The 27,415-nt window shown below is 39.3% G+C and overlaps 1 protein-coding gene across 1 annotated transcript in view; it reads left to right on the top strand.

Moving 5' to 3' along the window:
* The window catches only part of LOC124794671 (serine/threonine-protein kinase Genghis Khan), a 367,558-nt gene that overhangs the window by 149,538 nt on the left and 190,605 nt on the right, over positions 1-27,415 (top strand). Inside the window, exons 10-13 of the mRNA XM_047258205.1 lie at positions 518-604; positions 8,840-8,983; positions 18,424-18,529; positions 25,182-25,641. Of these exons, the coding sequence (XP_047114161.1) occupies positions 518-604; positions 8,840-8,983; positions 18,424-18,529; positions 25,182-25,641 (797 nt within the window). The remainder of the gene's footprint in view (positions 1-517; positions 605-8,839; positions 8,984-18,423; positions 18,530-25,181; positions 25,642-27,415) is intronic.

Raw genomic sequence — 27,415 nt, 5'->3', positions numbered from 1 at the left:
AAATCTTCATCATAGAAAACCATATCATGTGTAAAAATGTTGACTTAGTACTATGTGGTTAGCCATTAATGTATAAAATATATTTTCGTTAGTAGATTACATTGCTTTACTAAGTTGAATGCCGTCCAAAGATGTTGGAACTTCGAAACTACATAGTTACCTTTACCCATTGGCATCAAAATATTATGTTGAAAATATTTTGCAGTACTATGCTAGGTGTTCCACAAACAAAAATCAGTGTACTCTTTAAATAAAAAATGCTACATAACGAATCATTATTTCACAGTTAAAATAATGTGATGATTTGTAATGACAAAGATGTTAAATTTGTGGTACAAGCTTAAAATTTTTAAATGCTTACCATATGAATCTGATGCCTTTCAGTCAACAGCTCATAATGAAATCTAATAAAAGCTTGTGGAGAGAGTCAGTTACAGCTTGGTAAAAAATATGCAAGTTAACATTGCTTTTGTTGTATTTTGGGTGTATGTAGTAATATTCACTTTATGTTTTGCAGGCAATGAGGAGGGAAGGTCAAGTGATGCAGGAAGTACAATGAGAAAACTGCAAGATGAAATCAATATTTTGACAAAAAGGAACTGTGGTAAGTGAAATATATACGGTATACTGTAATGCAGTGATTACTTCTCAAGATAATAAATTAAAAATAACCATGTTAATCTTACCGTGACTTCAAAAAAGCAAATCAGCCAACACCCTCTGAAAGTGAGAGTTGGTCACAGATGCGAGCAACCCTCTTTGCTGTCCTCGCAAATGTTTCAAAGTACGTGACTTGGTTGTGCCATTGTCTGACTTATTTGAAAGTTTGAAATGTATATCTCTGTGGTGTGGTTGACTGATAGTACAATACAGAATTTTGTATGGCTCATTGAGGGCGAATGGAAGTGAGATAGTGAAACCTGATGCTGGAACATAGCGTACCCTACACAAATAACACCAGGAGGCACTGATCTTGACAGCTCGTTTGATAGATGGATCACTGTCAAAAGTGTCACATGTCTGCCCTCCATGAGACGTGTTAAAGATGGCAGGAATTTAGGCCAGGATGTTGTCACAAGTCAATCATTCACTGAGTGGAGTGCCCTAGTGTCAAGAAACTTCAACACGTAATACTTGTAAACACTATGCGTCACGCAATGTCATGCCAGTTTCATTTTATGTCAGTTTTTTCTCCCCAAATATTTTTTCATAAAGCGTAAATCACAGGAAAATTGTGAATATGTTGACACAAAATCGGGTGTGAATTAATATTGTCAACATAGGAAATTGGATGGGATCGATAAAAAAATCTTGTAAATGGCGGGAAAATGTTAATTCTGGGAACATAATAGGAAGGGTATACTGTATTAATATAAATCTGGAAATGGTACAAACACATGCAGAGTTCATGAGAAAATTGATACAATCAGACTTGATGACCAGTACAGTTTATTTTCTCTGTGCGAATGAAGTGACGTCAACATTCCAAAACTTTGACAAGGACAACATTGTGTTAAGACAGGTGTGGGAAAGAGGGTGGGAGGGGGGTGGGGGGTGGGGGGGAGACAACAACACCGCAGCATGAGACAAAAATCTGAGATACTTCACTGTTCCCACAGAGGCTTTGGGGACACCAGAACATTTTGTTAAAAATTGGGACTGGCCTGGAAAAATCAGGATGAATGGTCCTGGAAAAATTGGGATGAATGGGAACCCTACTCGTGTCATCGTATTAGGATTTGTTATAAATGAGCTGGCCGTGATTAGAATAAACAGGAACACTTTAAATGTAGACCAAGGGAACACACTTGGTACGGTATGGATTCAGGCCTGGAAGGAAACAATAGCGCCAGTTTCAGATGTGGTGCACGTGCCTTTTACTACCTGTTGCAGATCAGAGCTGCTACAAACTACGCAACTCACCTTCCGCACATGCTTCATTTTGGCCCTCTCAGATTAGTTCCTAATGCTGCAGTAGTGCCCATATAAGCAGAATGCCATGCCAGTTCCAGCAGTCAGTGGTTTTATACTCCTGATGGTGAAGGCAAAGATAGCCATTGAAAGCTTGAGTGTTTTATTTAAAAGGATGCATCTTGTAAACCAAGAAGATTTTATTCAAGAAAGGCTGTCTGTTTTGCAATTTCTTCCAGACTCACCCCACCGATTAAACTTTATTTATTTATTTATTTTAATGAGTAGTAACACATATACATCCTATTTTCACAATGCACATTTTAACATGAAAACTTTTTTGGGGATGGTACTGTGTTATATTATAAAACCTTACTGCTGGTCAGTGATCAAACCAATGTTACGACCATGGTTACATTGGCCTCCTCCTGGGTCTACTGGTGTGTTTGTGCTATCCAAAGTCACTGAGTTTTCATCAAGACAGCTCACGGAGCATGACATTATGGGAGAAAAAAGCACATTGGTATGGTTGGTATCTAGTGGTGGAAGGATTGGGAAAGTTTATTATGGCTCGTTGTGCCATGATTGATTGTCATCAGTGAAAGGTGTGTAGACTCATGTTTTCCTCATGCTGGATGTTGACTGCATGACAGCACTTATTTGCTGGTAATCCTCATGTGTCATGTTAGTGTAGCGTATTAGGCTTGCACCATCCTGGGTACCAGCCATCAGATGCTACTAGGGTGTTTTTAATTAAATATTGTCATGGCTTCTGTGATTTTGAGCTTCACCATCTCTGGTTGCTTGGCAAGCATGCAGGTTTCATTGAAGTTTATTCCTTGCCACAGTCTTTCTGGTGTTTTGTTACTGCTGATTTGTTGTGCTGTCCAAGATGAATGTAGTGCTCTTGTATCCATATCTGCATTGCTACTGGCCTGCTGATTTTGCAGATGTAGACTTCTCTGCACTCACATTCCACCTTGGACATACATGCAATGTGCAGATTATCTACCTAGTTCTTGGTGGAGCCTAGCACATCCTGCTGTTGCAGAAAATGGGCTGGACACCAACCGGCGAGGGTGTTCCCAGTCTAGTCAGTGACTTCCTTCTTGTAAGTTAAGTGCTGTGCTGGCTACAGTTTACCAAGTTCCTACATATCTTTCGGCCTTCATTATTTATTGCCATGGCTTTGGGATCAATTTAGGGCTGTAACAACTGGCCAAGAATGTTGTTTGTAGCCTTTTGAGCTCATATGTTATTTTGTGAGGATTACTTAGGCACTGCATGCGCGTAGTCAGAGAATGGATGACTGAGTTTATCTGTTGTGGGTGGTGGTTGGATTGGGCATGTCTGCAAACTGCAACCAGCAGTGCACTTACCTTATGTTGAGAATGTCATTGACCACATTAGTAAACACCTTTGCAAGGCTGGTGTTCGGTCCATCTTCTACAGCAGCCACAAGATCCAGGATGTGCTGGACTCCAACCTTTCATTTTATTCCTTGCAATTATGCTCCATCCTTTTATTTGGTCCCTTGCAGTTATCTCGCAAGCATTTCATAAATTCTTACACTGGTGTCAGGCTTCTTACCAGTATGCACACTAACCAGAAGTGCAGCCCAATTATTTTCATCACTTTTACACACCATCTCCTCCCTCTTTCAATGGCAATTGAAACTGAGTTAACAACAGAGATATAACGGTGTAGTTGAGCTTCTGTTCAGTAGTAAAATATGTCAAGATGAGAATAAAATGTTAATGTTATTGTAAATGGCAAAATTTAATGTATCAATTATGTAATACTCAGTGAAAGTGTAATGTGACCCCCTTTTCTTACCAGAAGTTCTTTGTTAACTTGCCAGCATAAGTTTAGAAGAAAAAAGAATCTTGCCAACACAAGTTCAGAAGAAAAAAAAAATACCCAAACACGATACTACAAAATGAAAGACAACATTCAACAACATTGGCACTGACACAGCTACTGCACTGCTGCTGTATTTGTCCTCAAAGACTGGCAAAACACGCGTTGTAAACTGACTGCCGAAGACTTGAAGCTTCAAGTAATTTTAACTTGAGCTGCTGTAGTAATTGTGGAAAGTAAAAGTAAGAAGAAAATGGGATTTTAAAAAAAGTGGATAAATGGCCAGTGAAGGTCATGGACAGGAAACACTGAAGGATATAACTCAGAAATAAGTAAAAGGAGATATATTGGCGTATACAGTAAAACAAGAAGTATGCAAACAGGGAAAGTAGTGGACTTGGATCAAGATCCAATTTGAATCTGTCTTCATTTATATTCTCATTTTAATAATGGTTCCTGGAGAAGTAACATTTGTTACAGTTCGTGCTGACATTCTAAGAACTAGTACTTTGTCATACGTGAGAACTTACAAGTACTTAATGTTGTGACAGTGCCACGACATTTAATAGTGCCGCGACATTTAATAGTGCCGCCACATCAGTACGCGCAAATGGCGATAGAGGCGCTCCGCAACTCGGCTGAGTGCGGGAACGCCACCTAGCTATGAACGGCGCCGGCCGCATGTCACGGTACGGCAGTCGAATGACCGATACGGAATTGGTAGCATGTAACCAGCTATTGTTTCTATGTTTGTATATCCACGCAATTTATTAGTGATTAAAGGTTATAACTCTTAATTTTATGATAAAAGTGCATAGCTCATGTGAAAGGCACACATTTACAACATTCTCCAAAAGCGAAATGTCAGTAATATTGACTATCTGCAGTTGTCATACACTTAAATCACGTTCTTGTATGTGCTTTCTTATATCACAAAATTTTGTGAGATAACTGAATTTAAGCCTATAGGATACTTGTGGCACAACTACCTACTAGCAGAAAGCAATTCTTCCTCCACAGGAAGGCATCAGTATGAGGTATACCGTATTTACTCGAATCTAAGCCGCACTTTTTTTCCGGTTTTTGTAATCCAAAAAACCGCCTGCAGCTTAGAATCGAGTGCAAAGCAAGCGGAAGTTCTTAAAAATGTCGGTGGGTGCCGCCATAACTTAGTTCTGCCGTCGAATATATGTAGCGCTACACAGGCATGCGTTGTTGGGTACTGTTTGCTAGGCACAAAGATAAATACTGGCGCCAAAACCTCTGCGTCAGTAAATAAATTAAAAAAAAAAAAAAAAAAAAGGTGGAAGACAAGCTTTTTTCTCTCCGCGCCGAGTTTCGACCACTGCATTTTCATACATTATCCAACGAAGTAAATACTAATTCCGTATTGTTCATCTTCGAATGTAGCAGCATTTCAATGTACTACGAAAACCCGACTGGCAAGAATGTTTAGGATGTTTGTCAATATGGCCAACTCTACGTTCTGAATTTTTTCCTATCTGTGAGAAGAGATGGTTGCTAATACGAACTTTTATAAATTGTGAGTCACATGCAGTATTCTCGTCACCATAAGAATAATACGAATATAAACATTTTGCCATGTATTGTTTCGTGTTTGCTACTATCTCATTTAAATCATGTCTGCGTAATAAACCACAAAACTAGAGTGAGACAACAGCAAACGCGGAAGAATATACATATCATGTCATGTGTATATTCGTATTATTCTTATGCTAAACAGTGATACAGTCAGAAATGAAGCGAGGCAATTGCCTAGATTTTTAAATCTAAGATGACTCTAATTTCTGTGCAGAATGTAATGTACTAAAGAGGCGCCTGCAAAGATTTTCAAACGGAGAAAAATTTTCGCTAAACTCTCGTTCAGAACATCTTCTATCATACACAGTCTATTATTTGGTTCTTGTTAATCATTATCAAAGAAAGCAGCAGTGTAAGTAACAACAAGTAGCAGTCTCTTGCCATTGTTTCGCTAGTGAGACGATTCCTCTCTCTCTCTTTTTCTTTTTTTTATTTGTAAGCAGCGGTAGCGCGCTCAAAAGCAAGCCATGCCGCGATCGGGCGACAGGCCGTAAATACGCAGTATCAGAGTACGACAAACAATGCATGACACAGTACAGTAATGCATTTTCAGCGTAGAGTGATGTAAACACCTATAACAAAGAAAACTGCGCTTATCAGATCAAAGAAAAATAAGCAATCAATTCAAACCAGACGAAGCACGTGAAAAAGGAAGGGTACCCGTATAAATACGGACGGAGCACCTGACGACATAGCAATGGCTACCCTGGTAAAGCTTAACTGCTAAGCTTACGACTCGAACCAAACTACTGTAGCTGTATCGTCATTCATTCGACCTAAATTGTCTCGTATTACAGTGTGACCAACTTTGTTTCGATTTGGAGATGCTGCCTAAAACTTTTCTCCCCCCTTGAATTTCGAGTCTCAAATTTCAGGTGCGGCTTAGATTCGGGAAATTTTTTTTCCTTGATTTCGAGTCTCATTTTTCAGGTGCGGCTTAGATCGAGTGCGGCTTAGACTCGAGTAAATACGGTAAACTATACAACACACAGAAGTGATTCATGGTAGCTGCAATGCCATACTGAACTTGCAGACATTTGATATTAAAAATTCTTTGGATTTGAATTGTGTCATTCGATTCAGAATCTTCAGATCCAGCGTGTCGTCCTTCTTGTTGAGGCCTTTGTCTGCAAGCTGTAAACTGGGCAACATTGTAGGACTTTTGCAAATTCGGGAAGGCTATTACCCACATTTATTGCTGTAAATGTTCATGATTGGGCCGGTCAGTGACATTGATGATTGGAGCAAGCATTTTCATTGTCCAAGAGGTTGGAGGGTGGCTTGAGTGGTGCCTTCTTTTTGTTTATGTTTTCATGCCCAAGTGACATTTTTGTAGCACTGAGAGGAGGCAGGCAAAAGCCACTGTCATGATTAAAATTTATTTGGTTTTTGCACTGATGCAGTGCTTTTGCACAAATGAAAACATTAGCAAAGCCCATATCATGATCATGTTTCGCTGCCTTCTGTTAAGGCTTACTTTCCTGAGGTAAACATTTCATTTGTACTATTTTACAATTTCTTAAACTCCACAAGCTGTTTCCCCTATGGAAGCTTTATCACACTTGCACCTCATTTCATGTTCCTCAGCAGTCGAAGCAATGTTAGCATTCATTTAGGCTTTGTACCAGTTTTCAGAGCCCACTACAAGATCATATTTGATACATGAGTTGTTTGTTGGTTTCTTGGATAATGAGAGATCCATGTACAAGGTGTACAACTTGCCTCCGCCATTTTTCCCCAACATTTGAGGCTTTAATGAAACAAATTGGTTACACATGTATCATTCAAAGTATTTTCCATCGTTGGCTGCTACTTTACCCCATCTTTCGGGCAGTGTACGAATCCCGTGTCTGAAAAAATTGTTCATCTTGTGAAGTGATCACAAATCAATCCAATTTGTGACTTCTTCATGAGATCACCAGTGTAGGTCAGCCAGGCCATGCGCCATTGATCTGAACAGGTAATAGTCAGAAGGAGCAATGTCTGGAGAATATGGCGGGTGGGGCAGGACTTCCCATTTTTAACATTTCCAAGTACGTTTTGACCTCTTTTTGCAATGTGGCGTTGAGTGTTATTGTGCTACAAAATCACTTTATCGTGCCTCTCACTGTATTGCGACTGTTTGCCTTTTAATGCTCTGCTCAAATGCATTAATTGTGTTCGATAACAAGCACCTGTGATTGTTTCACTTGGTTTTAACACTTCATGGTACACGACGCCGAGCTGGTCCCTCCAAATGCAGAGCATGATCTTGGAGCCATGAATATTTGGTTTGGCCGTCAACGTGGAAGCATGGCTGGGATATCCCCATGAATTTTTGCATTTAGGGGTTATCGTAATGAACCCATTTTTCGTCCCCAGTCACAGTGTGGTGCAGAAATCCCTTCCATTTTTACTGTTGAAGCAACTGTTCACAAACCACACAAACGCTGTTCAACGTCTCTTGTTTTCAGCTCACACGGGGCCCAAGTTCCTTTCTGAATCATGCCCATAGCCTTGAGGTGTTTTGAAATGGTTTGCTGTGTCACTCCCACTAATCGTGCCAATTTTTCTTGAGTTTGATGCGAGTCTTCACTCAGCAATGTCTCCAATACTGTATCTTCGAAAACATTCTCTCTTCCACCACTGTGTCGGCCTATGATGTTAAAATCACCATTCTTGAAGCATTGGAACCACTCATGACATGTTCTTTCACTAATAGCATCCTTACCGTACCTACTAGAGAGCATTTGATGAGACTCAGTCGCTCTTTTCTTCATATTGAAACAAAACAGTAACACCTCCCGCAAATGACAAGAATTAAGCTCGTAAACTGACATTTTGAATCAAGAACAACTTATGATGCAGACACAAATCGACAAATGTTTGAATGAGTTATGTTGACCGAGGTCCAAGCTAACTGCCTGACGTCTGTGATCTGTTTCTTTTGTCCGCTACTTGCCGTTGTCGTCACCTATTGGCAAACGGCAAAGTTGTACACCTTGTAACTGGCATAGCTCTTATCTGGACATTTTAGCTCATAATCAGTATAAATATCATCTGTGACCCAGTATCAACTGTCCTAGGTTTGGATGACTTTCATGACGGCTTTTGGCCACAGTATACAATCAAATGCATTGTTGATGCTGTTAGGGATTATTTATGGAGAGTAAATATAATTGTAAGCACTTTGAAACAGGACATAAGGTAACTCTTGTCATATTTCAAATTTCTAGGCATTAACAATGAATCAGTAACAGTAGTAATTATAAGAAGTAAATAATAATAATAATAATAATAATAATTTGAAAAATAATTTTCATGCCAAATAGTAAGTTAAAATCTTCTTCAGAATCATGATGACAGAAAAGAAAATTCATATACCAGTGCGTATATTATAATCTATGTCTTCAACAATTTTGTAGTATCCACACTATATTTCTTATTATCAAACCTATCTTATACATTTGTAAAAAAATAATTTCAGAGTTGGAAGATAAAATGAAAGATCTTCAACAGACAACAAATCAGAGGAAAGACCTGGGCACTGAAAGTGATGTGCAACAAAAAATAAAAGACCTTGAAAAGAACGTCAGGATCCTAAAACAGGAAAGAGACGAAGCTCAGAAGGGTATGTCAGGCAATCGTTAGGTAATGATACAATGCATTTACTTGTCATTGATGTATCCTTGTGTTTCAATACTGCATGCTTGTAGGATACCTGCATTACATGACAAGACAAAATTGTGTGTGGGGGAGGGGGGGGGCGGGCGGGGAGGCGTGTGCGTGTGCGTGTGCGTGTGCACCTGCACTTTTTAATAAATTCTGGTGAGAGAAAGATTTGTTTCCCAGTTACCTTGGAAACTCCATTATATGGTAAAGTGGAAGGATTATATACTCAATATATTGCTCTTTGACATATTGTGGCACGCAGATTGTACAAGGCAAATAGACATTAAACTCTTACTCATAACAGACTGGAAATTTGTAAATGTCATATGCATTACAGAACACTGGCTGAAATGAGACCAAATTTGCTCAGTCAACATACCTGGTTACACTAGCATCCAAATATTGCAGAAAAGGTCAGAAAGATGGAGATGCTGCCATATTTATAATAAAGTCTGTGAAATACAGAAGTTTCAACCAGTTTGGTTATTTAAACACAGATAGGATTTTGAGCTAGTTGCTACTGAAATTTGAGAAACAATTATAATTATTGCGTGCTGTTACCATTCTCCAACAGACATTGTACACCATATTTACAAATTGTAAGTCGAGGTTATCTTCCCAAATTTGTCACTCAAAAAAATACAGGCTCATCTTGTATTTCACAGAGCAAAACCGTTGCTGCTTAGGCAACACTTTTACATAATTTGATAAAGTATATAAGGGTCTTCTTACATTTACAGATGAAGTTTTGCATGTTGAGATCACATGCAGATTTACTTTGAAGAATTTAGAAGAGCGGGGCTAGGCAAACTGATACTTACATTCAAACGGGCTCAAGATCTCTCAATATGCTGAAGTGCACTATACTGTATCGATGGTGCTCGAACAATCAGGTGACATTTGACTCGCATAGTGCTAGTGCAAGGGATGCACAAGAAACTGTGAACTATCTGCTACTACAATGTATTGCTGTGCTTAAAATTTGATAATTTATGAAGAACAGGAGGAAATAGCATTAATTTCAGTCTTACAAACTCTTGTTGTGTTTGAACAAGTTTGCTCTAAAGGTTCGCGTACATATATGGATGCTTTATACAAATTTTAATGCTGCTTTTTTTAGTAAAGGTTACATACAAAAGCAAAAAGTTTTTCCTTAAAAAAATTACTTGGATTCACAACACAGCTCAATATTTTTTTGAGTGGTGAGAGACCGTAATGATTTACTAAATGAGTTGCAAATGGGAAATACAGTCACTGCTCACATGTTAGAATACTGGGATAAAAATTGTTATCAGCCTTAGCGCTTGATGATGACATTCATATGGTCGAATGACTGCGATCTTTCATTTGTGTATTACGTGCTGTTGTTACACGTTACCTGCAGCCTAGAAGATGTTGCAATCCGTTTTTCACAGTATTTCAAGCACAGAATTGCAGGAAGGGTGGGGGGAGGAACTTGGATGAGTGCGGTACTGATATGGGGTGGGGGAGTGGATGAAGGGTGGGGGGGGGGAGGGGGGGGGGGAGTTGGGGGGGTGGTGGTGATGAATGTGCAGCAAATATTATTGTGCTGCCTAGCAAGGGAATCTGTGCCATGTACGCTGGCATAAACATTTACCACATTTAAACAGGCAGTTTGCTAGAATCAGTTTGTAGTTGGAATTAAATTGATTTTAAAATTTGACAGATTCTATGCAATAGTATTCATTTCTTCAGGAGACAGTAAAAGTCTAGATACGGGCCAGTGGCATACTTAAGTGTTTCGTGCTGAAATGACCATGACCATGACCATGACCATGACCATGACCTATAACTTGAATGAAACGGGATGTGTCAGCCACTGTTTCTACACATTGTTACATTTTTCTTATCAGTATAGAAGCAAAATCTGATATATTTTTCTGTTTGGTGGGCGGAGGGGGGGGGGGGGGGGGGAGAGGAGGGGGGAAGACAAGCTGAGTTCTCAGGTCTCAAATCCCACTGTAACTGCAACATATTTGGCGGAAACAGCCAAATATACTATCTCTACCAGGTCACAGAACCTTTGGATACAGAAAGTAGTTATCACTCTGCCAAGTCCCTCTACGTCACAAATGTCCTCCCTTCAGGCTGCAACAAAAAAAAATACACATTAAAGTAAGAAATTAAAGTGGTAAAAGTATGAAAACTTTCAGTGATTCCGTAACAGTAGAAAAATGGAATGAAGTATATCAAGCTGATGATAACGGCCAAAAACATGGAATCTTTTTTAAATACATTCCTTTAACAGTTCAGTATTGCTTGTCTTCATCAAACTGAAACATATTAAATCAAAAGAACCCGAAAGGAAGCCATGGATAATGACTGGCATAAAGATTTCCTATAGAAGGAAGAAAATTGCTGAAGTACTTAAAAATAACAATCTCTTTTCCTCTCAAGAGAGATGTATTAAGCAATATGTCAAAGTCCTTAAGAAAGTTATAGCACAAGCTAAGCAAACAGCAATGAAACTATGTGGCAACATCCTCAAACGAAGCAAAGGTGGTGTGGAGCATCATAAGAAATTAAACATATCGGCTGTCTTGTGAAGATGTAAACACTACTGTGATCCACAAACAAGTCTAGAGTCACTGATCCACCAAAAGTTGCAAATGTATTCGACAGTCAAGTGTATTCAACAGTTACTATGGAAATATTGCAAAGAAACTATTATAAAGCAGCTACAAAGCCACACCAAATATACAAAATAAAAAATTTTGTAGCCTCTATATTCTTCTCGGAACCAAGTGATGATGAAATTAAATGCAAAGACCCCCAAAAATAAACTCTCTGGAATTGATGACATTCTAGGTTTTATCATTAAAAACTGCATAAATGAAACAACTACCTCACCCTCTACCATGCACAATTCACCATTGAAGAAAGGTGCATTTCCAGATTGTATGAAAGTGGCAAAAGTTAATTCTCTCTGATGCTCAACATAATTTCAGGAAAAATAAATACACAACAACGGTTTAAATATGAGAATGTGCTCTCCACCCTAAGTACTCTAGATAGAAAACAAAAAACAGTCGGGATCTTCTTAGATTTGTCAAATACATTTGATGTCATAGACAACATAATTCTAGTAGACTAATTGGTCATATGGCATCTGAGGAGTCCCTGTAAAATAGTTCAGCTCATATCTCACAAAAAGGAAACAGAGTAACAATAAAATACAATGATCAAGGGCATATCAGATAGGGGTAATGCAGGAGTAGGTTTAATAATGAATAAAAAAAATAGGAGTGTGGGTAAGCTACTACCAACAGCATAGTGAACGCATTATTGTGGCCAAGATAGACACAAAGCCCATGCCTACTACAGTAGTATAAGTTTATATGCCATCTAGCTCTGCAGATGATGAAGAAATGGATGAAATGTATGATAAGATAAAAGAAATTATTCAGGTAGTGAAGGGAGACGAAAATTTAATAGTCATGGGTGACTGGAATTCGAGAGTAGGAAAAGGAAGAGAAGGAAACATAGTGGGTGAATATGGATTGGAGGAGAGAAATGAAAGAGGGAGCCGCCTGGTAGAGTTTTGCACAGAGCATAACTTAATCATAGCTAACACTTGGTTCAAGAATCATGAAAGAAGGTTGTATACATGGAAGAATCCTGGAGATACTAGAAGGTATCAGGTAGATTATATAATGGTAAGACAGAGATTTAGGAACCAGGTTTTAAATTGTAAGACATTTCCAGAGGCAGCTGTGGACTCTGACCACAATCTATTGGTTATGAACTGTAGATTAAAACTGAAGAAACTGCAAAAAGTTGGGAATTTAAGGAGATGGGACCTGGATAAACTGAAAGAACCAGAGGTTGTACAGAGTTTCAGGGAGACCACAAGGGAACAATTGACCGGAATGGGGGAAAGAAATACAGTAGAAGAAGAATGGGTAGCTTTGAGGAATGAAATAGTGAAGGCAGCAGAGGATCAAGTAGGTAAAAAGACGAGGGCTAGTAGAAATCCTTGGGTAACAGAAGAAATATTGAATTTAATTGATGAAAGGAGAAAATATAAACACGTAGTAAATGGAGTGGGCAAAAAGGAATACAAACATCTCAAAAATGAGATTGACAGGAAGTGCAAAATGGCTAAGCAGGGATGACTAGAGGACAAATGTAAGGATGTAGAGGCTTATCTCATGAGGGGCAAGATAGATACTGCCTACAGGAAAATTAAAGAGACCTTTGGAGAAAAGAGAGCCACTTGTATGAATATCAAGAGCTCAGATGGAAACTCAGTTCTATGCAAAGAAGGGAAAGCAGAAAGGTGGAAGGAGTATATAGAGGGTCTATACAAGGGCAATGTACTTGAGGACAATATTATGGAAATGGAAGAGGATGTAGATGAAGATGAAATGGGAGATACAATACTGCGTGAAGAGTTTGACAGAGCACTGAAAGACCTGAGTCAAAACAAGGCCCCGGGAGTAGACAACATTCCATTGGAACTACTGATGGCCTTGGGAGAGCCAGTCATGACAAAACTGTACCATCTAGTGAGCAAGATGTATGAGACAGGCGAAATTCCCTCAGACTTCAAGAAGAACATAATAATTCCAATCCCAAAGAAAGCAGGTGTTGACAGATGTGAAAATTACCGAACTATCAGTTTAATAAGTCACAGCTGCAAAATACTAATGCGAATTATTTACAGACGAATGGAAAAACTGGTAGAAGCCGACCTCGGGGAAGAACAGTTTGGATTGCGTAGAAATGTTGGAACACCTGAGGCAATACTGACCCTACGACTTATCTTAGAAGCTAGATTAAGGAAAGGCAAACCTACATTTCTAGCATTTGTAGACTTAGAGAAAGCTTTTGACAATGTTGACTGGAATACTCTTTTTCAAATTCTGAAGGTGGCAGGGGTAAAATACAGGGAGCGAAAGGCTATTTACAATTTGTACAGAAACCAGATGGCAGTTGTAAGAGTCGAGGGACGTGAAAGGGAAGCAGTGGTTGAGAAGGGAGTGAGACAGGGTTGTAGCCTATCCCCGATGTTATTCAATCTGTATATTGAGCAAGCAGTAAAGGATACAAAAGAAAAGTTCGGAGTAGGTATTAAAGTCCATGGAGAAGAAATAAAAACTTTGAGGTTCACCAATGACATTGTAATTCTGTCAGAGACAGCAAAGGAGTTGGAAGAGCAGCTCTGAACGGAATGGACAGTGTCTTGAAAGGAGGGTATAAGATGAACATCAACAAAAGCAAAACAAGGATAATGGAATGTAGTCGAATTAAATTGGGTGATGCTGAGCGAATTAGATTAGGAAATGAGACACTTAAAGTAGTAAAGGAGTTTTGCTATCTGGGGAGCAAAATAACTGATGATGGTCGAAGTAGAGAGGTTATAAAATGTAGAATGGCAGTGGCAAGGAAAGCGTTTCTGAAGAAGAAAAATTCGTTAACATCGAGTATAGATTTAAATGTCAGGAAGTCGTTTCTGAAAGTATTTGTACGGAAGTGAAACGTGGACAATAAATAATTTAGACAAGAAGAGAATAGGAGCTTTTGAAATGTGGTGCTGCAGAAGAATGCTGAAGATTAGATGGGTAGATCACATAACTAATGAGAGGATATTGAATAGAATTGGGGAGAAGAGGAGTTTGTGGCACAACTTGATAAGAAGAAGGGACCAGTTGGTAGGACATGTTCTGAGGCATCAAGGGATCACAAATTTAGTATTGGAGGGCAGCGTGGAGGGTAAAAATCGTAGAGGGAGCCCAAGAGATGAATACACCAAGCAGATTCAGAAGAATGTAGGTTGCAGTAGGTACTGGAAGATGAAGAAGCATGCACAGGATAGAGTAGAGTGGAGAGGTGCATCAAACCAGTCTCAGGACTGAAGACAACAACAACAAAGGGCATATTAAAACCTACTACTCTGACTATGACAATATTGCATAAGATGTGTCCCACGGTTCAATGCATGGACAATTTCTGTTCCTTCTCTACATGAGTGAGTTATTGTTGAACGTCAGTGCCACCACTTGTACACTCTTTGCAGACAGTACTAGTGTCCTCGTTACCAGCAAAGAGAGTATGAACTGCAAGAGACCATAACTGAAAATACAGGTGGCTGGGTTACAGGTTTGACAGATGCAGCCTGATAGTCAACACAAAGAAAATGACTTACCTGCACTTCTGCCTGAGATGATAGAAATCTGTACCTGATATGAAAATGCATGGCACTAAAAATCCTCCCCCCCCCCCCCCCCCCCCCCCAAAAAAAAGATAAAATAAAAAACAGAAACAATATTTTTAAGGCTATGGACACAGGACAGCTTAAAATGGCAAAAGCTCATCAGCAAAACATAGGAAGCTTAACAAAGTGTGCTATGCCTTGTGCATCCTTGTATACTGCACAAACGAGGAACTGTTTGCGCTGCTTACTGTGCATGATTTCATAACATAATGCCTTATGGTATCATAGTCTGGGGAGACTGCACATCTAGCTCAGACATTCTCCTCAGCCAGAAGAGAGCCGAGATAGTAATGCCAACTAATAGCTGCAGACCTCTCTTTCAAAAGTCACTCATTCTACCCCTTGGCAGTGTGTACATCTGAAAAATGTATAAGTTTATAAAATGTAGTATTGCAAAATTCAGCAAAAATGTGAATATCCATGATAGAGGCGCTGTTGCTGTTTGATGCATCTAATGTGGACAGTACTTTTTATGAAGTCATTAGTGAGGGAGATTGATTTTCAGAAAATTGAACTCCATGTTGTTCAAAAAAATGCGTACTTCAGCCTTTAACCCAGGCATTCAACTGTACAACAGTTTGCCATCAGAAAATAAAAAAAGAGGAAGTATCTGACTTTGTTCAATAAGAATCTAAAAATCTTCTTGCATGATAATTGCTTTTATACTGTCTGAATTTTTTGTTGTTACGCGTGGGAAAAAATATGAAAGTGATTGCAGGATGATTTTTGCAAAAGAAATAAACACTAATTTAAAATGTGTGCAAAAAGACTTGTGTTATACCACCTCCAACTATTCAAATTGTGTGCTCTGCTGTGTGTGTGTGTGTGTGTGTGTGTGTGTGTGTGAGAGAGAGAGAGAGAGAGTGAATAAATGAGTGAGTATAATATCCTTGTATATGTGATAGGGATATAAAACAAAAAGAAAATTGTAATAAAAGAAAAGTATGTAAATTATGTTTTGTAAATTTTCAAAAAGTAATTGTGTAAAACCACATTTTGTAAATTTTCATCATATTGCTTAATGTCGTCGTACATCACCCAATACCAAAAAGAGCATGGTTATTAAGCAGCTGCTGGAGATATTAGGTAGTGGTGTGCAACATGTTAAACAGCCAGGCATTCAAGGTAGTGGATGGCTACATCTTGTCAGTGCAGATAGCTGATTATTTGCCACGTACATGTAGAACTTTATATACTAATTTGGCAAAGCTGACTTACTCATAGCATAATGAGTTGCAGGATGGTGAGCAGTAGAGGCATAAGGGTGGAGCAACAGATGGTTTAGGTTGTGTAAGCAGGGACATGCTACGTTTGGGATGTGAGGCTAGGATTTTATATAGGATGACCTTCGTCTCATAGGTAGTCTAAGCCAACACAAAGAACATTGAGTTTTTCAAGACCTGTAAAGTATTGAATGATAAGGGTCTGTGGTTGCTTCATAGTGGTGACAAATCATTTGTCATCAGAAGAAATGGTGCAGTGAGTCCATTGCTAGCCAGGATATTATCAGTCCATAAGGCATCTGGCAAACTTATATGCAAATTAGAATAAGATTTGCTTTGCATTGCAGACACTGCACCCACAAGTGCCTTTGTTGTGGAGGACGACGAGCTGTCACCATGGAGACACTGTTGCTTTTGCTGCAGGCAATACCTTTTGTGAAGTAATTACTGAAGTGGAGATCAACTGTCAGGGCAATAATCCATTGAGAAAAGAAGGAAGTGCAAAGACAATTAGGGACTACGGTGTTAAGGTTCTTGAGGAATGAGCAGAGACTGCCGAATGTCTAGTCTAATCGGTAGCAAGAAGAGAAAAGCAGCTTACTGAAGTATATAATTATTCACAATGAATTTAAAATTGGAAGTTCCGAGATTCCCTCCCATGCTTGTGGTAGTTAAATCTTTTTTAAATCTTAACCTGCTAGTGTTTGCTCTTGTACTTGTACTTGTGTTTGCTCTTGTCCTTGTGGCCACCCATACCACAAATTTTTCAGAAATTTCCACATGTAGGATATGAGAAAGCTCTGTAGGTGAATCATAATATATCAGGCAAAGTGATGAGGATTGATGGCTGATAAAATTACATCTTAAATTAAAAAATGGATAAAAGTACCATATGTATAATGTTAAGGAAAATAGTAGCACCACAGAATGTTCGTTTTGGACTGTACTCAGGACATTGGAAGGTTGGATTGTACCTTCTTCACACCTCTTCATTAGTCATCACTGCCTTGGCCAGGAATGATTCATCTTATTTTGACATTTACTATATTTTGATCAGGCCTTGTTGGTTATTCAAAAGTTTACTTGTAGCTTTGCGAGTGCTGCCAACTTAGGTAGTGTACAAATGTGTAGTGCTGCAGTAGTGATTATGCGATGAATGGTTTATTGTTGTCGTTTTTGCTTTGTTGTATTTTACATTAAATGGTATTATAATACAAAGGAAGCTTGTGTCTGGAATCAAATTGTGCATATTATGATGAGCACTGATCTCCCTCCCCCACCTCATGGTTTGTTAATTATTGATTGGTATGCCCAAATTTCTAAAAAGTCAAGTGGTACACAGTGACAAGAAGTTTGGGAACCACTGGACTAATGTATTATGTAAGTCATTTTTATAATGGTCAGTTGGGGGAGTACGGGTCATAAATATATTCTTTTAGAGCTGTTGTAGAAATTGATATTGTTATTGTGGTCATGAAATATAATGTTCTCGTGACGAGAAGCAAATTTCTGTAATATTCTCCAGTCTAATTCCATTAACAGTCAAACTAAATTTTCTCTGTAGTTTGAGTTTAGGAACAATAGAATTGGATTTTGAAGAAATATTCCTCTATTTTTTGCCATTGTCTGTTGTATAGTATGCAGTGTTGGTAGTTTACATCGATCACTTAGGAGATGCATTGTTTCTATTAAGTTGCATGTTGTGAAAGTATAGGTGCCTATGTAAAAAGTGTACTAGTTTGCTCCATACAGATATTGCAGTTAAAACTGGAGTTATTTTAAGTGTTGTTCTCGGCCAAATAAACATTTATTGATGGAGGGAAATGAAGATATATATATATTTATTACTGTGTGGTTATATGACAGTTTATTGAGATAAAGTGAAGTATTAGATTTCATTGCATCAAAAAATCTATGTTCTGCTTGTTTTTTGACAGGAAAACCTCGATGTCCAAGAGAAAATTAAACTTCAAGAGAAGGAACTTAAAGATGCTCTAAGCCAGCGGAAGTTAGCAATGACAGAATACACTGAAGTGACAGATAGGTAACATTCTTTATTATATTGTTAAGCTAATGTTATGTATATTGCTATGTCAATATGTAACATTGATTCCTATTGTTTTTGTAGGTATTTTTCTCAAGTGTTATTATATTTTGAACATAAACAGTTAAACACTTGTTACATCAAATAGAAGGTCTTGGAATGTAACATACATATGCTGTGTGGTTGATAATTGTTCTTCAGTGGATCAAAACTATATACCATTCTCTCTATTTTAAAAATTTAATTCAGTTCCCACTATCTGTTGCAGAAGAATCATTCATAAAGTGCTGTTAAGTCCTTATGTTTTGACAGATATTTCTCTTACAGTATAATCTTGAATAAAATTGACACTAGAGATATGTGGAGGGGGAGGAGTTCCAGTAAAAAACCTCTTTCTTGAGGAATCTGTGGAGGCCAAGTATTTTTTTCCTTAAACAGGGGTTTCTCTTAAACGGGGAAGGAGTCACCCAGAATCACAGTCCAAGCCTGTTTAAGTGACATAAGCGCTATTTAATTACAAACTTAACCAATATCCTACACTACATATTTAAAACCGAGCGAGGTGGCGCAGTGGTTAGACACTGGACTCGCATTCGGAAGGACGACGGTTCAATCCCGCGCCCGGCCAACCTGATTTAGGTGTTCCGTGATTTCCCTAAATCAGTCCAGGCAATTGCTGGGATGGTTCCTCTGAAAGGGCACAGCCGACTTCCTTCGCCATCCTTCCCTAATCCGATGAGACCGATGACCACGCTGTCTGGTCTCCTTCCCCAAACCAACCAACCAACATATTTAAATACATTACAAACACATATACATATATACTCACACTTTTCACAGACTACATCCTTTATTTTTTAACAAAGTCAAGAACTGATTCATCTACATGAAAAGAGGGAAATTAGTACCTGGGGATATTAATTCCTTGTACAGCAACTGCAGAAGGTTGAGTAATGGCCCTCTCTTCCTCCTCTTACTCCCCTTTTATTCTTCTCCTTCTTTCTCTTCGTTCTTCATTGTTGTCACCACTACTTCCTACCTCACAGCATTCATTCACATGCACTTCACACATCCCACATTTGTCCCAGGTGCAGAAATATGGATGTCATCATCACAGACAACAAAGTCCTGAAATGTCACATTTTCAAGAAAATCTCTGATTCTGCTCCTGTCTTCTTCTGGAAGAATTTAATCTTCAACAGCAACTGATATACCCCAACCACCCATTGTGAAACAATTTAACAAGTTCTGTTGTGTTACACAATTCCAAGCAGCAACAAACATATGCATAGTCTGTACCATGTTGAGTCTCATCACTTCCTTCCTCTCAAGGATTGTAATTGAGTATTGCATGACTGCTTCTCATATTTTGCTTTAACAATGTATGTCATGCCCAGATCCAGAGGCTGCATGTGAATAGTGCATTTCAAAGGAAGGAACACAACATTTACATTCTTCAGAAGTATTATTGCCTGAGATTCTTTACCCTTAATGGAATGTGTTTTAGTAGGAAGTAAATTGTTAAAGATGCCAGTTCTGTCTGTATTGAAAATTTCTCTTGCAATTTTGAAAGAATATTTTCCACATCACAGAATGTTGACAGGTGAAAGGTCTTCTGGGCAGATTAAAACTGTGTGCCAGACCAAGACTCTAACTTGGGACCTTTGCCTTTTGCAGGCAAGTGCTCTACCAACTGAGCTATCAAAGCGCGACTCACGACCTGTCCTCACAGCTTTACTTCCACCAGTTTGGAAGGTAGGAGATGAGGTACTGGTGGAAGTAAAGCTGTGAGGACGGGTTGTGAGTCGTGATTGGGTAGCTCATATGGCAGAGCACTTACCCGCGTAAGGCAAAGGTCCCAAGTTCGAGTCTCAGTCCGGCACATAGTTTTAATTTGCCAGGAAGTTTCATATCAGTGCACACTCTGTTGCAGAGTGAAAATCTCATTCTGAAAGGTCTTCCTATTGCATGCAGAGGAACCATTGGCTTTGGCAGTGTTGCAGGAGTTGGCTGTTACGTGACATAATTCCCTGTCCTGTCAAAAACTGTACCTTCATCTTTGATGGGCCAAAATTTATACAACACTTTGCCCTGTAATCACATACAGTCTTCTCAAACAGCCTAACTTAAGATTTCACCAGTGTGGTAAAAATCCAAAACTGTCTGTTTTTATATATATATATATATATATATATATATATATATATATATATATATATATCTAAAAAGAAAGATGATGAAACTTACCAAACAAAAGCGCTGGCAGGTCGATAGACACACAAACAAACACAAACATACACACAAAATTCTAGCTTTCGCAACCTATGGTTGCCTCGTCAGGAAAGAGGGAAGGAGAAGGAAAGACAAAAGGATATGGGTTTTAAGGGAGAGGGTAAGGAGTCATTCCAATCCCGGGAGCGGAAAGACTTACCTTAGGGGGAAAAAAGGACAGGTATACACTCGCACACACACACATATCCATCCACACATACACAGACACAAGCAGACATTTGTAAAGGCAAAGAGTTTGGGCAGAGATGTCAGTCGGGGCGGATGTACAGAGGCAAAGATGAAGTTGAAAGACAGGTGAGGTATGAGCGGCGGCAAATTGAAATTAGAAATTAGCGGAGATTGAGGCCTGGCGGATAGCGAGAAGAAAGGATATGCTGAAGGGCAAGTTCCCATCTCCGGAGTTCTGACAGGTTGGTGTTAGTGGGAAGTATCCAGATAACCCGGACGGTGTAACACTGTGCCAAGATGTGCTGGCCGTGCACCAAGGCATGTTTAGCCACAGGGTGATCCTCATTACCAACAAACACTGTCTGCCTGTGTCCATTCATGCGAATGGACAGTTTGTTGCTGGTCATTCCCACATAGAACGCTTCACAGTGTAGGCAGGTCAGTTGGTAAATCACGTGGGTGCTTTCACACGTGGCTCTGCCTTTGATCGTGTACACCTTCCGGGTTACAGGACTGGAATAGGTGGTGGTGGGAGGGTGCATGGGACAGGTTTTACACCGGGGGCGGTTACAGGGGTAGGAGCCAGAGGGTAGGGAAGGTGGTTTGGGGATTTCATAGGGATGAACTAAGAGGTTGCGAAGGTTAGGTGGACGGCGGAAAGACACTCTTGGTGGAGTGGGGAGGATTTCATGAAGGATGGATCTCATTTCAGGGCAGGATTTGAGGAAGTCGTATCCCTGCTGGAGAGCCACATTCAGAATCTGATCCAGTCCCGGAAAGTATCCTGTCACAAGTGGGGCACTTTTGGGGTTCTTCTGTGGAAGGTTCCGGGTTTGAGGAGATATACACTCAATAATACGTAATAATACGTAAATCACTTCAAAACCAGAGCCACATCCTCATCTCCTCAAACCCGGAACCTTCCACAGAAGAACCCCAAAAGTGCCCCACTTGTGACAGGATACTTTCCGGGACTGGATCAGATTCTGAATGTGGCTCTCCAGCAGGGATACGACTTCCTCAAATCCTGCCCTGAAATGAGATCCATCCTTCATGAAATCCTCCCCACTCCACCAAGAGTGTCTTTCCGCCGTCCACCTAACCTTCGCAACCTCTTAGTTCATCCCTATGAAATCCCCAAACCACCTTCCCTACCCTCTGGCTCCTACCCCTGTAACCGCCCCCGGTGTAAAACCTGTCCCATGCACCCTCCCACCACCACCTATTCCAGTCCTGTAACCCGGAAGGTGTACACGATCAAAGGCAGAGCCACGTGTGAAAGCACCCACGTGATTTACCAACTGACCTGCCTACACTGTGAAGCGTTCTATGTGGGAATGACCAGCAACAAACTGTCCATTCGCATGAATGGACACAGGCAGACAGTGTTTGTTGGTAATGAGGATCACCCTGTGGCTAAACATGCCTTGGTGCACGGCCAGCACATCTTGGCACAGTGTTACACCGTCCGGGTTATCTGGATACTTCCCACTAACACCAACCTGTCAGAACTCCGGAGATGGGAACTTGCCCTTCAGCATATCCTTTCTTCTCGCTATCCGCCAGGCCTCAATCTCCGCTAATTTCTAATTTCAATTTGCCGCCGCTCATACCTCACCTGTCTTTCAACTTCATCTTTGCCTCTGTACATCCGCCCCGACTGACATCTCTGCCCAAACTCTTTGCCTTTACAAATGTCTGCTTGTGTCTGTGTATGTGTGGATGGATATGTGTGTGTGTGCGAGTGTATACCTGTCCTTTTTTCCCCCTAAGGTAAGTCTTTCCGCTCCCGGGATTGGAATGACTCCTTACCCTCTCCCTTAAAACCCATATCCTTTTGTCTTTCCTTCTCCTTCCCTCTTTCCTGACGAGGCAACCATAGGTTGCGAAAGCTAGAATTTTGTGTGTATGTTTGTGTGTCTATCGACCTGCCAGCGCTTTTGTTTGGTAAGTTTCATCATCTTTCTTTTTAGATATATTTTTCCCACGTGGAATGTTTCCCTCTATTTTATATATATATATATATATATATATATATATATATATATATATATATATAAAAAAAACAAAGATGAGGTGACTTACCGAACAAAAGCGCTGGCAGGTCGATAGACACACAAACAAACACAAACATACACACAAAATTCAAGCTTTCGCAACAAACTGTTGCCTCATCAGGAAAGAGGGAAGGAGAGGGGAAGACGAAAGGAAGTGGGTTTTAAGGGAGAGGGTAAGGAGTCATTCCAATCCCGGGAGCGGAAAGACTTACCTTAGGGGGGAAAAAAGGACAGGTATACACTCGCACACACGCACGTATCCATCCACACATACAGACACAAGCAGACATATTTAAAGACAAAGAGTTTGGGCAGAGATGTCAGTCGAGGCAGAAGTGTAGAGGCAAAGAAGTTGTTGAAAGTTGTTGAAAGACCTCACCTGTCTTTCAACAACTTCTTTGCCTCTACACTTCTGCCTCGACTGACATCTCTGCCCAAACTCTTTGTCTTTAAATATGTCTGCTTGTGTCGGTATGTGTGGATGGATATGTGCGTGTGTGCGAGTGTATACCTGTCCTTTTTTCCCCCTAAGGTAAGTCTTTCCGCTCCCGGGATTGGAATGACTCCTTACCCTCTCCCTTAAAACCCACTTCCTTTCGTCTTCCCCTCTTTCCTGATGAGGCAACAGTTTGTTGCGAAAGCTTGAATTTTGTGTGTATGTTTGTGTTTGTTTGTGTGTCTATCGACCTGCCAGCGCTTTTGTTCGGTAAGTCACCTCATCTTTGTTTTTATATATAATTTTTCCCACGTGGAATGTTTCCTTCCATTATATATATATATATATATATATATATATATATATATATATATATATATATATATATATATAAAAAGAAAGATGATGAAACTTACCAAACAAAAGCGCTGGCAGGTCGATAGACACACAAACAAACACAAACATACACACAAAATTCTAGCTTTCGCAACCAATGGTTGCCTCGTCAGGAAAGAGGGAAGGAGAAGGAAAGACAAAAGGGTATGGGTTTTAAGGGAGAGGGTAAGGAGTCATTCCAATCCCGGGAGCGGAAAGACTTACCTTAGGGGGAAAAAAGGACAGGTATACACTCGCACACACACACATATGCATCCACACATACACAGACACAAGCAGACAAATGTCTGCTTGTGTCTGTGTATGTGTGGATGCATATGTGTGTGTGTGTGCGAGTGTATACCTGTCCTTTTTTCCCCCTAAGGTAAGTCTTTCCGCTCCCGGGATTGGAATGACTCCTTACCCTCTCCCTTAAAACCCATATCCTTTTGTCTTTCCTTCTCCTTCCCTCTTTCCTGACGAGGCAACCATTGGTTGCGAAAGCTAGAATTTTGTGTGTATGTTTGTGTTTGTTTGTGTGTCTATCGACCTGCCAGCGCTTTTGTTTGGTAAGTTTCATCATCTTTCTTTTTAGATATATTTTTCCCACGTGGAATGTTTCCCTCTATTATATATATATATATATATATATATATATATATATATATATATATACTTTTTTTTTTTTTTTATAAAAAATAATCAAAACAGTTGCTGAAGTGTGCAAAGAATATGTCAGCCATAGTGAGAACACCCTTTCTGTAAACTGAATTTGTTGCTCTTTGTATAATTTTCTTTTCATGCTATTATTGCAATGGAATAGGTGCATGTTTACTCCTGATTTACCAATCTAGCATAACAATTTTGTGCAAGATTGTTTGTGCATATCTGTTCTAAACATTTTCCTGTTGCTATAACCTACATACAGTAACTTTATTTACTCGTATCAGAAATTTGTTTCAGCAGACATGTGTAAATGATGTTACTAGTTATGACTGTAGTAACTATTACTAATACAACTCTTTGTTATAAAATATGTATGTTATTTGTGTGAATGATCAATGTTATTTATGTTTCTGACAATGCCTCATAATCGGTAACTATTTTAAATTTGCACCTCCCTGAAATTCTTGCTATTTATTTGTACCAACTAATTTGTAAACTACGTTATAAAACATTATGAAAGTAGACTGACATGGTATTCTCTTTGTTCTTGTTCACAACCACCTTAAGTGCCTTATTTCACCAGGGTTTCTTAATTCTTTTTTGTGATCACTGCATGGCAATGTGTGGTATAAGTTGAATCTAATATCTTCACTTATAGGCTGTCAGAGCTGAGACAACAGAAGCAGAAACTTTCACGTCAGGTCCGGGATAAGGAGGAAGAGCTGGAAGTAGCTATGCAAAAAATTGATAGCCTTCGACATGACATTCGCAAAGCAGAAAAACTTAGAAGAGAGCTTGAAGCACGTGTAGATGAAGCTATGGCAGAGACAGCAAAAGAACGCAAACTTAGGGAAAGAAGCGAAGAATATTGTAAACAAATGGAGGAAGAAATTGAGAAGTTGAGACAGAGGAGTATTATAGTAGGAGCTGATATTTCTGTAGCTAGCCAGTCACATGCATCACAGGAAATAGCAAGGTTAAAGTCTGAGGTAGAAAAGCTCCAAGTTCAGTATAATGAGAGCTTACAGCAGCAACAATCAAGATTTAATTTGGAGTGCTCAAGCCTGAGAGATCAATTACAGGACTCAGAGAACAGGAGAGAGACTCTTGAAAGAGAGGTAAAGTATTATTCCTTGTATATTTCCACACTCTTTGACAAATATGTTTAATGCATGTTTATTCACTCGTAAAAAAATTACTCATACCTCTTATAACTGGAAACACTTAAACAAAATTTACATTTCTACAATATACTTGCAGATGTGTCATATATGTGCTAGTGCTTTCCTCGTTGTTTTTTGCCTAACTAACAGTATTCTTTTGTGATGAATGGAATAATTTGTAATTGGCAAAAATAGATTACCCTTACTGATAGTAGGAGTCGAAGATGAATCCAAAGCTGTTGCATTCACATTTCATTTCCTATAAAGCTCAAGAGAAAACAATTAAGACACAGTGGACATGGTAAAGAAAGGGATACATAATTTATATCAGGGGGTTAATTCCTGAAGAAATTGTGGCAAAGGAATACATAATTTACATTGGGGTAAATATCTGAACAAGTTGTGGTTATGAGGAAACTCGTAAAGTGTTTCCTTGGATGAAATCAAGGAATTTTTAATTTCTTTGTAGTGCAGTTAATCTAGACCATATCCTGGCATTTTATGACACCACACATCAAGGCAAGCAAAATATTCATCTTGAAATCTCAGTTTGCTTCCCGTCTACATTTAATGAAAATTTGTGTAATTGTTTTGGAGTCATATACATTTTGCTGTCTAATCTAATTATGAGCTTGTACTTATTAACTTTGTGTAACATAATTTTACTTCATACCCCAAGCTACAGTTCTCTGTGTTTACATTTGCCTATGCTTGTGCCATGTCTGCCAATAAATGAAAATGTTATCAGTCGACAAAATGAAGGAAAATTGTAACATATTCATTCCCATCTGTCTGTCATGTAGAAGTTGATACTGTACACAGTGCTGCACATGGTTACCACAAATCCTTCAACTCTTCTTCACAGTGTATCATGCACACTTTCAGAATTGTGTAAAGTCTTCTGTAATGTCTGCATGTTGTCAATGGATTGGGCATACACCAATGCATTTAAATGTCCCCTTAGCTAGTAATCCAGTGAGTTTATGTCTGGTGAATGGTGGGGTGGGATCGGGATATGCTACTGGACCTGCTCGACCAATCTGTTGCCCATAATGTTGTGGTGATTTACTGTCACACAATCTGTAGGAAATGGAGTCGTGCCTGAGGTACTGCCTCACAATCTGTTAATCTGCTTGGTGAAGTATATGTTCCTATGAACCTGTTACTGACAATTTCTGCCCATTGATACTGAAGTGACCCCAATTCCTCACTTCCATGATTGATTGAGAATTTTCATTCGCCCATACATGTGTATTGTGGTAATTTACTATCTCATTGTTTGTGAATCCTGGGTCATCTATAAATAAAATGCAGACTGTGGACTGCAGATCTTCAGTGGCCCATATCTGAACAGGCACTAGTTTCCAGATGTATCATTACAGGAATTTTTCTTCTGCTTTTGACTGATGCTGCCTCATGCAGGACTGTGCGGCACTTTCTTTCTTTCTTTTTTTTAACACCCTGTATACTATTTCCACATTAAGCACAGTCTTCCTTGCAGCCTACACAAAATGAAGACAGGAATGAGTTAGCTGGCAAGTGAAAGAGGGATGGTGAATGAGAACACTTAAACTGTGCCAGCTTTTAAGCTTTAATTATTTTTATAATCTTCTCTCTGCTTCTGTATCATACATAACTGTCATTCTTCTGTTCGTTGTCATTTCCATTTCTGTCCTCTTGTCAACTGCATATATTAGAACAACAGCAAAAACTTGAAAGCTTATGCAGT

This window comes from Schistocerca piceifrons, chromosome 4 (genome assembly GCF_021461385.2).
Source record: "Schistocerca piceifrons isolate TAMUIC-IGC-003096 chromosome 4, iqSchPice1.1, whole genome shotgun sequence".
NCBI classification, from domain to species: domain Eukaryota; kingdom Metazoa; phylum Arthropoda; class Insecta; order Orthoptera; family Acrididae; genus Schistocerca; species Schistocerca piceifrons.
Note: the sequence above shows the minus strand (reverse complement) of the source record. Positions and strands in the feature narration are given on the sequence as shown.